Source organism: Oncorhynchus mykiss, chromosome Y, assembly GCF_013265735.2.
Source record: "Oncorhynchus mykiss isolate Arlee chromosome Y, USDA_OmykA_1.1, whole genome shotgun sequence".
Lineage (NCBI taxonomy): Eukaryota > Metazoa > Chordata > Actinopteri > Salmoniformes > Salmonidae > Oncorhynchus > Oncorhynchus mykiss.
Genome location: NC_048593.1, coordinates 2252343 through 2264246, shown reverse-complemented (window position 1 = coordinate 2264246; position 11904 = coordinate 2252343). Strand labels below are relative to the sequence as shown.

The window sequence follows — 11904 nt, the reverse complement described above, 5'->3', positions numbered from 1 at the left end:
AGTGTTTGCCATATGAAAAACAGTCTACGGCTTGGGTGGCTGGAGACCAACAAGCCCAGGCCTTCCATTCACACCGCCTGATAAGAGGTCCTGGATGGCAGGGAGCCCAGCCCAAGTGATGTACTAGGCTGTCCTCACCACCCTCTGTAGCACCAAGCGATTGATGGTGGTGCAGTTGACATACCAAGCAGTGAGGCAGTCAGTCAAGAAGCGCTCAATGGTGCAGCTGTATAACTGAGGATTTGAGGGCCCATGCCAAATCTTTAACATTCTGAGTGGGAAGAAGCACTGTTGCACATTCTTCACGACTGTTTGCATGTGGACCCGAGTCCTTAATGATTTGGACACAGGAACTTAAAAGCTCTCGACCCACGCCACTGCTACCCTGTCAACGTGGATGTACCCCCAACCAAAACCTGGCATCAAGAATATATAACTAGCCACCTAAAATTCCCCACATGGCACCTTAATTGTTGCTAACCATCCAGTCACAACACATTGAAATGTGTGTATCATTTGTGACCTCAGCTCACCGGTCTATACTGGAGAAAATGACACTTAAAAAACACACACATTTGATCCACTCTTACTCAATGACACGATTAAGGAATCTTTTGCCACTTTATTCAGAATTTGCTAAACAAATGTGGTCCTGATGGAACAATCCAAAAAATAAATAAAAAAAAGCAAGCCAAATGAAACTAGTTCAGACAGGACAACCCGTTCAGTAAGGGAGAGGAATGGTTAAAAAAAAATAATCTCACTTAAAGGGAATGTTTCTGATTACGGGGAGGGGAGAGCTTAAGGGAGGGGTAGAAGGAAGGAGAGGTTGATGCTTAGAGCTGTGTGGAGGGATGAAAATCAAGGGATGAAAATCTCCAAGGGATGAAAATCTCAAAGCTGGGTGAAAGGAGGCAGGGTGGAAAGGAGGGATGAAAGCGGAAAGAGCGAGAGGGAGGGTGCTCAGAGCTCTCCACAGTCAGCGATGACGACCTTGGCAGAGCATTTGCCACTGCTCGAACCCTTCTTCTCCATGTTAGCGACAATGCTGAGCCCCTCCACGACCTTGCCGAACACAACGTGCTTGCCGTTCAGCCTACAGAGGGAGAGAGCAAGATCAGTGCCTCTAAGGAGTAGTTCCTAAAAGACAGAAGTAATCCTGAGGCTCAGGGCAACCAGGAACACAAAAATATGTTTGTAGTCACAGGCTGTGACAATCATGGACATATGGGTAAGGATTATTTGTCAGTCAAATGACGGGCATCGCTATAACAGTTCAAAATACACTTTCTCCGGTCCTTCTGCCTGGCACTAGCAGTAGGCACTGCAGCATGCAACAATTTCAAAGATATTACTACGTTACAGTTCATAAGGAAATCATTCAATTGAAATCGATAGATTAGGGCCTAAATAAACCTATTTCACATGACTGGGAATACAGAGCCATCTGTTGGACAGATGGCTTAAATCATTTTTAAAAAAGTGGTGAGGATCAGAAAAGCAGTCAGCCTCTGGTGTGACCACCATTTGCCTCATACAACACGACACATCTCCTTCGCATCGAGTTGATCAGGCTGTTGATCGTTGCCTGTGGAATGTTGTCCTACTCCTCTTCAACGGCTGTGCGAAGTTGCTGCATATTGGGTGGGAACTGGAACACGTCGACCAAGAGCCTTCCAAACATGCATAATGGGTGACATGTCTGGTGAGTAGGCAGGCCATGTCTTAACAGGGACATTTTCATCTTCCAGGGATTGTGTACAGAGCCTTGCAACATGAGGTGACGGCAGCAGATGAAATCCACAACAATGGGTCTCGTCACCATCTTTATCGATGGCAATTGTGCTCATTGTCCGTAGCTTTTGCCTGCCCATAACATAAGCCCACCGCCACTACGGGGCACAACGTTGACAAACTGCTAGTCCAAAATGCCATACACGTGGTCTGCAGTTGTGAGGCGTAAAAACTATGCTGAAGCAGCTTATAAGTATATAAATTAACATTCAATGATCTGACAACAGCTCTGGAGGACATTACTGCAGTTAGCATGCCAATTACATCCAGTTCCCTCAACTGGAGACCTCTGTGGCATCGTGTTAACAAAACTTGACATTTTATAGTGGCCTTTTGGCCCCAGCACAAGGTGCACCTGTGTAACGATCATACTGTTTAAATCCGCTTCTTGATATGCCAAACCCGTCATGTGGATGGATTATCCTGCAAAGGAGAAATGCTCACTAACAGGGATGTCATTTTAATGAAATTGGAGAGAAGCTTTGTGCATATTGAATTTCTGGGAGATTTTATTTCAGCCCATGAAACCAAAATTTGACATTGCATTTATATTTTTGTTCAGAGTATATCTACTTAAGAAAAGATAGTTGTTATTATCTACTTTATCAGTTTCATCCATGATCAGCTACACAATTACTGTACCAGACCCACCAATGGTAAGAACATATTCACAGACCAGTGGTGCACTGCCCTGAAGGGCACTACTTTACAGTTGTTGGCCACATCACTAGTGAGGATGCGTCTTAGTTGCCGCAGTTTGTGTGCGCATGTATCAGAGAGAAACCATTGAAGGGTCTGAGGCGTGTTGGGAAAGGTGGACAGCAGTTGTGTTACCATTAGGCAGTGTCGTCACAACCACAAGGTTAGGAAGACCAGATAAACATCACTTGCAGAGTATGCATGTAAATTATTCACTAGATCTCAAATGAACCAGTCTCACCAATTAGTGTCAACTTTGTGTGTGCGTGTGTGTGTTCGCCCCTCACCAGTCGGTGTTAGCAGTGCAGATGAAGAACTGGGATCCATTGGTGTTGGGGCCAGCGTTGGCCATGGACAGACAGCCCATGCCTGTGTGCTTCAGGGTAAAGTTCTCGTCGGGAAACTTGTTGCCGTAGATGGACTTGCCCCCGGTTCCATTGTGGTTGGTGAAGTCACCACCCTAGGGGAAGACAAAGCATAAGGGACATCATTTATTTTGTATAGCTTCCCCCTTTCTCTAACAAGGCCACTGACAAGGCTCCGGTATTCGACAAGAACCCAACTTTGAGGCATGTTGGGGACTGCTTCAGTGTTGTCGCCATTAGGCAGTGTCATCACAACCACAAGGCTCAGAAGAACATTGTGAGAAAAACGTCACTTGCGTGTAAATTATTCACTCAATGAATAATATGGCTGGTAGGGGCCCAGCATTGGGCCTGGTTACACCAGTCAGATGTAAATCAGATCAGGGCCCATATTCAGAAAGTCTTAGGGGATAACTACCAATCTAGGTTCAGTCCCCCCCCATGTAATTCATTATTCTCTAAAAGGCAACAACTGATCCTAAATCAGCACTCCTTGTCCGAGACACTATGAATATCAGTGCAGATTGAGGAGCAGAAGCACTGAGTTTAGCACTTGAGTTTAGTCTGGAAACAGTGACCCAGATTCTGCTGCCAACCACCCAACCCCCCCACTCACCTGGCACATGAAACCGGGGATGATGCGATGGAAGCTGGAGCCCTTGTAGCCAAACCCCTTGTCCCCGGTGCACAGGACACGGAAGTTTTCTGGGGGGGGGGCACGACACAGGTACCTTGTTATTATCAGCGATGTGTGCATAGCTGCTTAAAGGGATATTTCCAAATGTTGCCATTGAGGCCCTTTAGCAACATCTCAGAGTCAGATGAACTTGGATACATCTTTTTTTTTTCTTTACATCAGTGTCCACTATGACTAGCATTAGCGCAATGACTGGAAGTCTATAGGTATAAATGCTAGCATGCTGATACCGCCAACTTCCTTCATACTGGACAGAGACAAAACTGGTATCCACAAGTTCAGCCGACTCTGGGGAAGTAGTTTAAGGGCCTCATTGGGATTTTGGCAAGGTATCCCTTTAAAGGCTGCATGAAGTCAAAATAGTGGTTCTGCACCTGATCACTGATATCTATCAAGATTGACCAGGGCCACTCAATGCTACTTAATTACAAACAGGAAGCAGCCTTGCATTGTATATGATATCTGATCATGCAGCGATGCGTTTGTCATGTAGCGTAGTTGGATCTAAATGCATGTTGCTGGCCTTTGGGGACCAGGGCTCACAGATAAGGTGCCATTGAAGGGTGTGAGGAGTGGGGAAGGTTGGACAGCATCAGTTGCTGCCATTAGTAGGTGTCATTCCAACCACAAGGCTTGGAAGACTATCGTGAGATAATCACTTGTAGAGTAGAGTGTGTGTTAATTATTCAGGAATTGTCAATCATTGAAGCTGTCTTACCTGCAGTCTTGGGGACCACATCAGCAAAAAGCTGAAAGACGAGGGTTTTTCATTAGTATACTCAATCAATGAAGGGGAAACAGCATGCAGATCAATGGAGGTAGAGCTCAAGTTGTCACTAATGAATAACATGATTCTAAAATCAGGGTAATAAAAGACTACCGCTAAAGTATTGACCACAAGACCCAAAGCAGACAGAGTCTAACCCTCTTCGGATCTAGGTGTTGCTTCTAGACTTGTTCTGTTCCAATTTAGAACAACTCCCATGTGAGAACCACGAGACAGGCAGGTTTCCATCGACTAAGGTTAATTAGACAAACGCAACAAATTGTGACTTGTGTAATGGAATCAGCAGATAGAAATTCTAAAGAGCAACCATCTCTGTTCAACAGGGATGGATCTTCTGACCAACAATTCTGACAAATGAAAGTGTTCTTCCAATAAATGATGATTGCTATCACGTAACTATAAACTCTACATTTAATTCTAAATGCCTCCTGCTTGCAAAATTTGAAAAATCCATCTATAAATAGTTATTTGCAGGATGAGGAGTGTCCCGACTTTCTCAAGAATGACTGAATTGCTTACTTTTCTGGTAAACTGGCAAGTATAAACCAATTATTTCAGCTCTACAGGTGTCACCATAGCACAGACCTTGATGTGTTCCCACAAATATTAGATTATTGCATTCTATGCTGGCTTTCTCAGGCTACCAGAGGTATGAAATACAGATGGCAGGGCATACAGGCTACCACCAATGTATTATGGCACTGATTAAGGATCAGTTCACACAAAATCCTTTTAAATGCATTAGGAGGGATGGGATTATGTTAGATCAATGTCTAGAGCCAATTGGGCTATATTCTATTCCTGCCAAGTGTCAACCACCTGTGAAACGTGAATGTTGACATTCAACATGCCTTTCCCTCCACCAGGTTCCAGCTGACACAGCCACTATTCTCACTTCCCTCCTCCAGCCTGACACACCCCAGTACTTTTCCACTCCTTAGATGAGGAACAATTCAAGGGAAAAAAAGGAAGTCACCACTGCAGTCATTGGGCCAACGCTGTAGAGGCTGGTCTGAGGTCAGTTGAGTCTCACATGCCCTAATGTGGAAGGTAAAGATTTAGGGAGCATAGACTTCTCCTGGATCTGTGATTTTGCCCAACCTCTGTACTACACTAGGCTGGATAGGCTACAATGTTTAGTTTAGCAAGCAGTACCAGAGCTACTGGCATCATGGCCTATGGGTCATAAACAATGGAATCATCTGCACGGCCACGTGCTCCCTCCCACGTGATGACAAAAGGCTTGAAGATCAAATAGGAATCAAAAGGAAATGCGACAATCACCAAGTACTACAGTCCATTTTGCTATTTGGAAGCTACTGTGTAATGTTTCATCTTAAAAAGGGAAAGGCAGATTAGCGTTTTATCATCCTGGATTTCGCGCTGGCCTTAAATGCTTTTCGTGTGCGCCACAGCACCTAGTCAACAAAATCTGAGATTAATACCATTCACAATATCCTCATTATTTAGGAGGGAACGGGCATCCTGGCTCTAGTGCCACATGCTGTTTGAATGGAAAACATGATTGCAGTAGCTAACAGCAGCAAGGTTTTACCGCATAGAGAGAAATGCCAGGCAGCTGAAAATGTATGACCTTTACAGCATATTTCATAACAATACAGTTAGCATAATGTTACACCGCAGTACATTTGGCTTGCAGAGGGACCATGGTCCACATTCTCCCTGGTGCCTTAGAATGCTAATGGAGATGGGTGAATTACCAGATTATTCAATTAATTGATCGAAGCCAATACTTTGATTTGGTGCAATGTGCTTTTGAGGTACATTGGTTCCCGGCCTTCCAACCCCACATCCCTTCTTTCTCAAAATGGCATCTGGCGCGATGAAAAAAAAAATATGCTGAAAATGGCGACTGGTTAAAAACGGCATGTCCGGAAAACGTCAGTGAAACAGAAACTAACGTTATCTAGCCATGTTAATATAAACAACGCAATTGACCATTAACGCACGCATTTTGGAGTTCCAAGATCGCAGTAATTATCGAAAACTATGGACAAGACCGTTATTTTATGTCACGATTTAGATACCGACAAGAAAACAATGCCAAAATAAAAACATAAGAACAGCAAAAAACAAACCACAATCATTGTGGAACATTTTTGCAGATCAACTGAGGTTGGAGCAAAATTGGGGAGCTTTCAATGAAACGAAATACAATAGCAAGCTAACATTAGCTAGTTTAATCAACATGTCAAAGATGAAAGCACGTGGACCCGAGTCTGACAGCATCCCGGTTGCATGCAACTACCGGGCAGCTAGTTAAAGCAGACCCTAACGGGAATTAAGTAATCCTTTTAAAGTTAAAAAGCACCTTTACTCCCAAACAAGACGAGTTGTTCTACTCCTTACCTCAATTTCAATCCTGCCGGCGGCGGAATCGCCGATTGTGATGTCGAAGAAAACTCTGGGGTTAGGCATGATTGGGATTAAAGGATTTTAATTTCGTGACAATACACGAGTACAGGCCAAGTTTACTGGACCGTGCCGCAGCTGACTCGGAACAGAAACACTGCTGTGTACACAAAATATATATGCGCACCCCAGGGAAGCCTCAGGAGCCAATGCAAACCAATTAGAAGACTGGGACCACTGAGTGGCATGAGTTTAAACCAATTAGATGTCTCGGGGGGAATAAATTAGAACAATGGTTCCTTCCCTGCACACCGGTTTGATCAGCGAGGTTTGGGGACGTACTCGTGATTGGCTCATTATGGTGCATACAAATGACGATAACACATACTGCCCAATGTTCTGCCAGGGAAAGTCTAGGCGTGTACTGTCGCTGGCTGGATTGTACAGGGCGTCTCCCGCGGAATAAAATCGCCACTATGGCGCAAATATAAAACCGAGTTACTAATGGCATTGTATACGAACTGGCAAGTGTTTGTCTTTCACCACTGGACAAAGCGCTCGTGGAATGTATGCGGCATGATCACGAATTATTGCAGGTTTAATAAAATACACCGCTATTTTGTATGTATGCCGGATTAGCAAATGTATGTGTGTCTGGGTAAACTACCGTGTGTGTGGAGGGGGGGCACGCCTAAAATGTTGCGGTTGTAGCGTGTTGGTAATATCTAGATGGAATGCAGTTTATCAAATTTACGCTCAAGTTTTGTTTATTTGCACTTTAGCTAACCTTAACCTGCCGCTTAAACTCTAAACCTGCAGTAGAAATTAAATTATGACAAAAGCTGGATCCTTTCTAGCCATGACCGTTATATTGGTTAGAAGGGTTTTGTTTACTTTTGTGAAACGGATGTCGCTGGCAATTCATGTGTAGTCATTTGTATTATTTTTTTTGCTTCATAAGAAAATATATTTGTAGCGATGTCCTGTTTTGTGTTGTAATATATAAAAAAAAGGGATGCTGCTAATGTCAAAGTAACAGGTTCGAGTCGCGTCAGAGTACATTTTTGCATTTTAGCAAACCCCAAACCGTTTCCTAACAATTTTCCTAACCTGCAACATAAATTCTCATAACCTGCTATGAAGTGTCATTGCTCCATCCTACAAAACCTGGTTTCTGCTCTCTGGTTCTGCTTGCACATGGGATAAGTAAGGGTGTTCTTTCCTGTAGCCTGCACCTGCTAGCTAGGGGGACCAAATACAGTAAAGAACTAGGGAAACATGATCAGAAGTGACATTTTTTACTTATAAAACATAATGGTAATATTTCACATTTTTAGAAAAACTGGTGTGCAGTTAATAGTACAATTTAACAGTGTATTAATTGTATTCACTGACATGGGCCTCAAGCATCATCTAGACAATAAAACATGAAAAATTGTTACCTAGCAGATGCTGGTGTTGTCTCTGAAATCCCTTGTACAGTCTCATATAGTAACCAGGGCCTGTATTCACAAAGCATCTCAGAATAGGAGGGCTGATCTAGGACCAAGCCCCCCCCCCCCATATAATTGTATTAATTATGCTCTGAAAAGGAAAACTGATCCTAGATCAGGACCTTGAGACATTTTGTGAATGCAGGCCAGGTAAGTCGACTGACATCATGAATTTGACATATTTCTAAACTCATGACCTCTACTAGTTTAAACAAATATAGGACAGATGTGCACAGCTTCACCACCTCTGGAATTACTCTAATAACAATATGGTCATGATTATAAAACAATTTATATCGTACAGATTAAAAAAAACATTGCACATCCAACTTCTGGTGCCATGAACAGTAAGGCCTATCATACAAACACTTTACAAACCAATGACAACCTCGGAAAGGAGTGGGGACAGGTAGATAAAGACCAAGAGAGAGGAAGCAGAAAGGTAGTTTAAACCGTGGTATTGTTTCAAATGTGTGTTACGGGGCTGGAAAGAGATGGGCTGGAGAGGAGGAAGAGAGAGAATACACATTCACTCCCTGACATAAGGGAAACAACTTCTCCCCCTCTCCATCAACGCACAGGACTTTACTGGGGATCCCTTCTTGAAAGTGTGTGTGTACAATTGTGCATGTTTAAATGTCTCAGCAGTATAGTTGTTATCTTGAAGGAGGGAGAGCAAGAGAGAAGGGAGGATTACCAGAGACAGGGTGTAAATGGGTGGCTTCGGACTCATCCGACTAACCCTCTTCTCCTCCCACCCCCCCTTACCTTCTCTTTTTGCCCTACCCAGTACAAAAATAACACCTCTCTCTCTGTATCTCTTGCTCTACAAGTCTAGATCAGTGTAAGTAAGTATAGATACACTAAGCCGAGTACTGTATGTACTGCCCAGGTGTGGCTGCATATCCTGATTTCAGCATTCATAACTCCCCTTTAGGATGAACACCACCTCTTACTTTCTTTATGACAAGTCATGTCAACAGAGATCCACAATCATAAATACACAATGGAAAGTCAACATTACACTTTCTTTTCCTCGTTTCTAAAAATATCCTTTAAAAAGTGAAATCCTTCGGCTTGTGATTTTTTGAGAACATTGAATTACAATTCTAGCGGCTGGCCTGTGCAGGCAGTCCCATGTGTCAGACAGTCATTCTCAGAATTTTTAAAAACGTACTTGATGGATCCAGAGTGCAATGGGACGCTTTACATTAAGTCTAAAAACACTATAGTCTTGACAGAGTTCCCAGACAGAAACAGTCATGTCTCTCTCACTACCTACACCTTCCCTTGGAAAGCCTGTTGGTCTGGTCCACAGAGAGTATACAAACATGGATCCCTCGGTCTGTACCCGCTCTCTTCTTTTTGCCCCCCTCTCCTCTGCTCTTCCCCCTCTAGAAGGATGAAGCTGTCCCTTAACGAGAAGGGAGTCTTCAGTTGTTCTCGAACAGAGAGAGCAGGTCATCGTTGTTGTTGCTAGGTAGATCTGGAGGACCTAGGTAGGACAACAGCTCATCTGGATTGGTCAGCTCAGGGAGAAGCTGGAAAGGGGAAAGAGAAGAGGGAGAGAAAGTGTTATTGTTGTCATTGTTTGCTTTGACATGTTCCTTCGCTTTTCATGCCAATAAAGCCTCTAGAATTGAAATTAATTCATTTTAGAAAAGCAGAGAGAAAGGGGTAGAGAGGGAAAACAAGAGAGGAAGGTTTGTTTGTGGCACATGGATGTGGCAAAAAACAAGCTCTTTCCAAGTGTGAAGGTAGCTTCAGATAGCTTCAGTTCCACATGCCCAATATCACTCAATCCACATTATCGCTGAACGAGCAGCTAGCTGGCTCTGTGTGGTAGCCTTACAGTTGTCTAACGGTTGTCTTATGGTTGTCTTACGGTTGTTGTAGTAGATTGATCTGTGGAAGTTCCTCCCCTGCACCCGGTTCGCCCCGTCCCCAGTAAAAGAGGGAGGGTGGGGGTTAGTATAAGACCACCCACATGGGCACAGGGCCACAGTCCAATATCCACACTAGTAATATCACTTCGGATGCATGCGCAGCATGCCCAATATAGGACTTCAGTCTAAGTGATATTGCTAGAGTGGATATTGGAACAGAGCCCACGGCTAAAAATCATAATGGCATCGCATGCATCATATGTACACTCTTAACTCACACCTGCATGAATTATCACCACTTTGTCATTGGTGTTGAATCTTCAAACTGTTTGTGTAAATTTGCAAAAAAGTGACTGTTGCCCGAATATCACAAGGGAAAAACGTGGTTGTGCCATATCTGTATTAGCTACCATGGTCAAGAACATATCAGTATCGGACCGCATTTCCATATGGGTGTGTCTAGACAGGGCTGAGGTGGTGACTTACATCCAAGGCGTGATCCGCTCCCTCTCCTCCTCCCGCTACCCCCGTTCCTCCTGGACCCCCCTGGCCGAACGAGCCCTCCGCCTGTAGCCGGGCATTCTGGGTATTGGAGTTCCGCTGCTGCATCTGTCCACCAACGCTGCTTCCGAGACTCTGGTTACCGTGGACACCCTGCTGGTGCTGCTGTTGTTGTTGCTGCAGGGCATTATGGGAAGGGTCCATACGGCCAGAATGGGACATCTGATGGTGAGAGAAAGAGGCAGAGAGAGACAGGAGAGCGACCAAGAGAGTGATAGGAAGGGGGAAAATAAAGGGAAGAAAAAGAGACGATATCGAGTTTCACATTGTATGACGTTACATGGAGGTTAAGTTCACCATTGCTGAACAGTTGTGAACGCGTTCAAAATGGTGCAACAAAGTGCAATCCTGTTCGACTCCAGTGTGTGTGTGTGTGTGTGTGTGTGTGTGTGTGTGAGAGAGATAAGTGAAGAGAGGGAATGGTGGACATTTTGTGTTCCTCTAAAAAGCTTTCTTGTACAACTGAGCGCCTGTGTGTGTAAGAGGGTGTGTGGGTATGAGTGTAAATGCTGTCTCCTCCAAGCCCAGTCAAAAGGCTCTTTACTGTGCATATGAGCAAGGGCATGACAGTCACTCTTACATAACTAACATAGATGAATACATCACTTTATATAAAAACAACACAGTAAGTGGCTTCAGGAAAAATGAATGTAATAACATGGTCAATCAGCTGATGCTTTTATTCAAAGTCACTTATGGTGAACACAGACACACAATCTTCGCCCTACTCAGAAATCCACCCAACTGGTGTTGCTTTAACCAACTGTGCCACTGGAACCAAAGTAAGACAACATGTCTCTGTCTACTCTGACTGTCCTTGACACAGTAATGGCTGGATCCCAAATGGCACCCTTTTCCCTATATAGTGCACTACTTTTGACCAGGGCCATAGACCTCTGGTTAAAAGTAGTGTACTTTTGGGAATAGGGTGCCATTTGGGACATAAACAATGTGAGTAATTGGAAGCACGAGACAGTAATCTGATATGGGACACATTCCTAGGAGTAACTCCATTACTATACTAGCGTGTGTCTACCCTATGTGAAGTGCCACTTTTACTCATTGACTGTTAGGCACTTCAAGATGCCCAATATGTTCATATTTAAAAAAGTGTACTATGCAAATATGAAGTATAGAGGATTCTTAAGCCCTAACAAGTGTGCATCTGGGGAACAATTCAATTTAGGTTTTGGGTTGTGTGCCAGTAACCATGCAAATATATTATTTCATGCGTCTGTATATCTATATG

At 43.8% G+C, this 11904-nt stretch overlaps 2 protein-coding genes across 15 annotated transcripts in view; both read right to left on the bottom strand.

Annotated features, from left to right (window-relative positions):
* Positions 1-590: 590 nt before the first annotated feature.
* Positions 591-6919, bottom strand: LOC110509549 (peptidylprolyl isomerase Ab (cyclophilin A)). Its single transcript, XM_021590485.2, has 5 exons — positions 6713-6919; positions 4274-4304; positions 3475-3563; positions 2781-2953; positions 591-1096 (listed from the first exon to the last, which is right to left on the bottom strand). The coding sequence occupies exons 1-5, from the start codon at positions 6779-6781 to the stop codon at positions 964-966; spliced, it is 495 nt and encodes a 164-aa protein (XP_021446160.1). The 5' UTR covers positions 6782-6919; the 3' UTR covers positions 591-963.
* A 1078-nt stretch (positions 6920-7997) lies between these two features.
* The window catches only part of LOC110509547 (zinc finger MIZ domain-containing protein 2), a 34371-nt gene continuing 30464 nt past the window's right edge, over positions 7998-11904 (bottom strand). For 11 of the 14 annotated variants that reach the window (XM_021590474.2, XM_021590483.2, XM_021590476.2 and 8 more), the window contains 2 exons: positions 10581-10817; positions 7998-9749 (listed from right to left, as the gene is read on the bottom strand). In XM_021590474.2, the coding sequence (XP_021446149.1) occupies positions 9642-9749; positions 10581-10817 (345 nt within the window). In that variant the 3' untranslated portion in view covers positions 7998-9641. Of the gene's footprint in view, positions 9750-10060; positions 10131-10580; positions 10818-11904 lie in introns of all 14 variants that reach the window. The other 3 variants (XM_021590484.2, XM_021590481.2, XM_036967684.1) reach the window with 3 other exon arrangements.

Coding starts and splice junctions, on each gene's coding strand:
- LOC110509549 (XM_021590485.2), bottom strand. CDS start 6,781: ATGCCTAACCCCAGAGTTTTCTTCGACATCACAATCGGCGATTCCGCC. Junction 3,564..4,273: donor TGTGGTCCCCAAGACTGCAG/GTAAGACAGCTT, acceptor CCCCCCCCCCAG/AAAACTTCCGTGTCCTGTGC. Junction 1,097..2,780: donor TGCACTGCTAACACCGACTG/GTGAGGGGCGAA, acceptor CTCCCTCTGTAG/GCTGAACGGCAAGCACGTTG.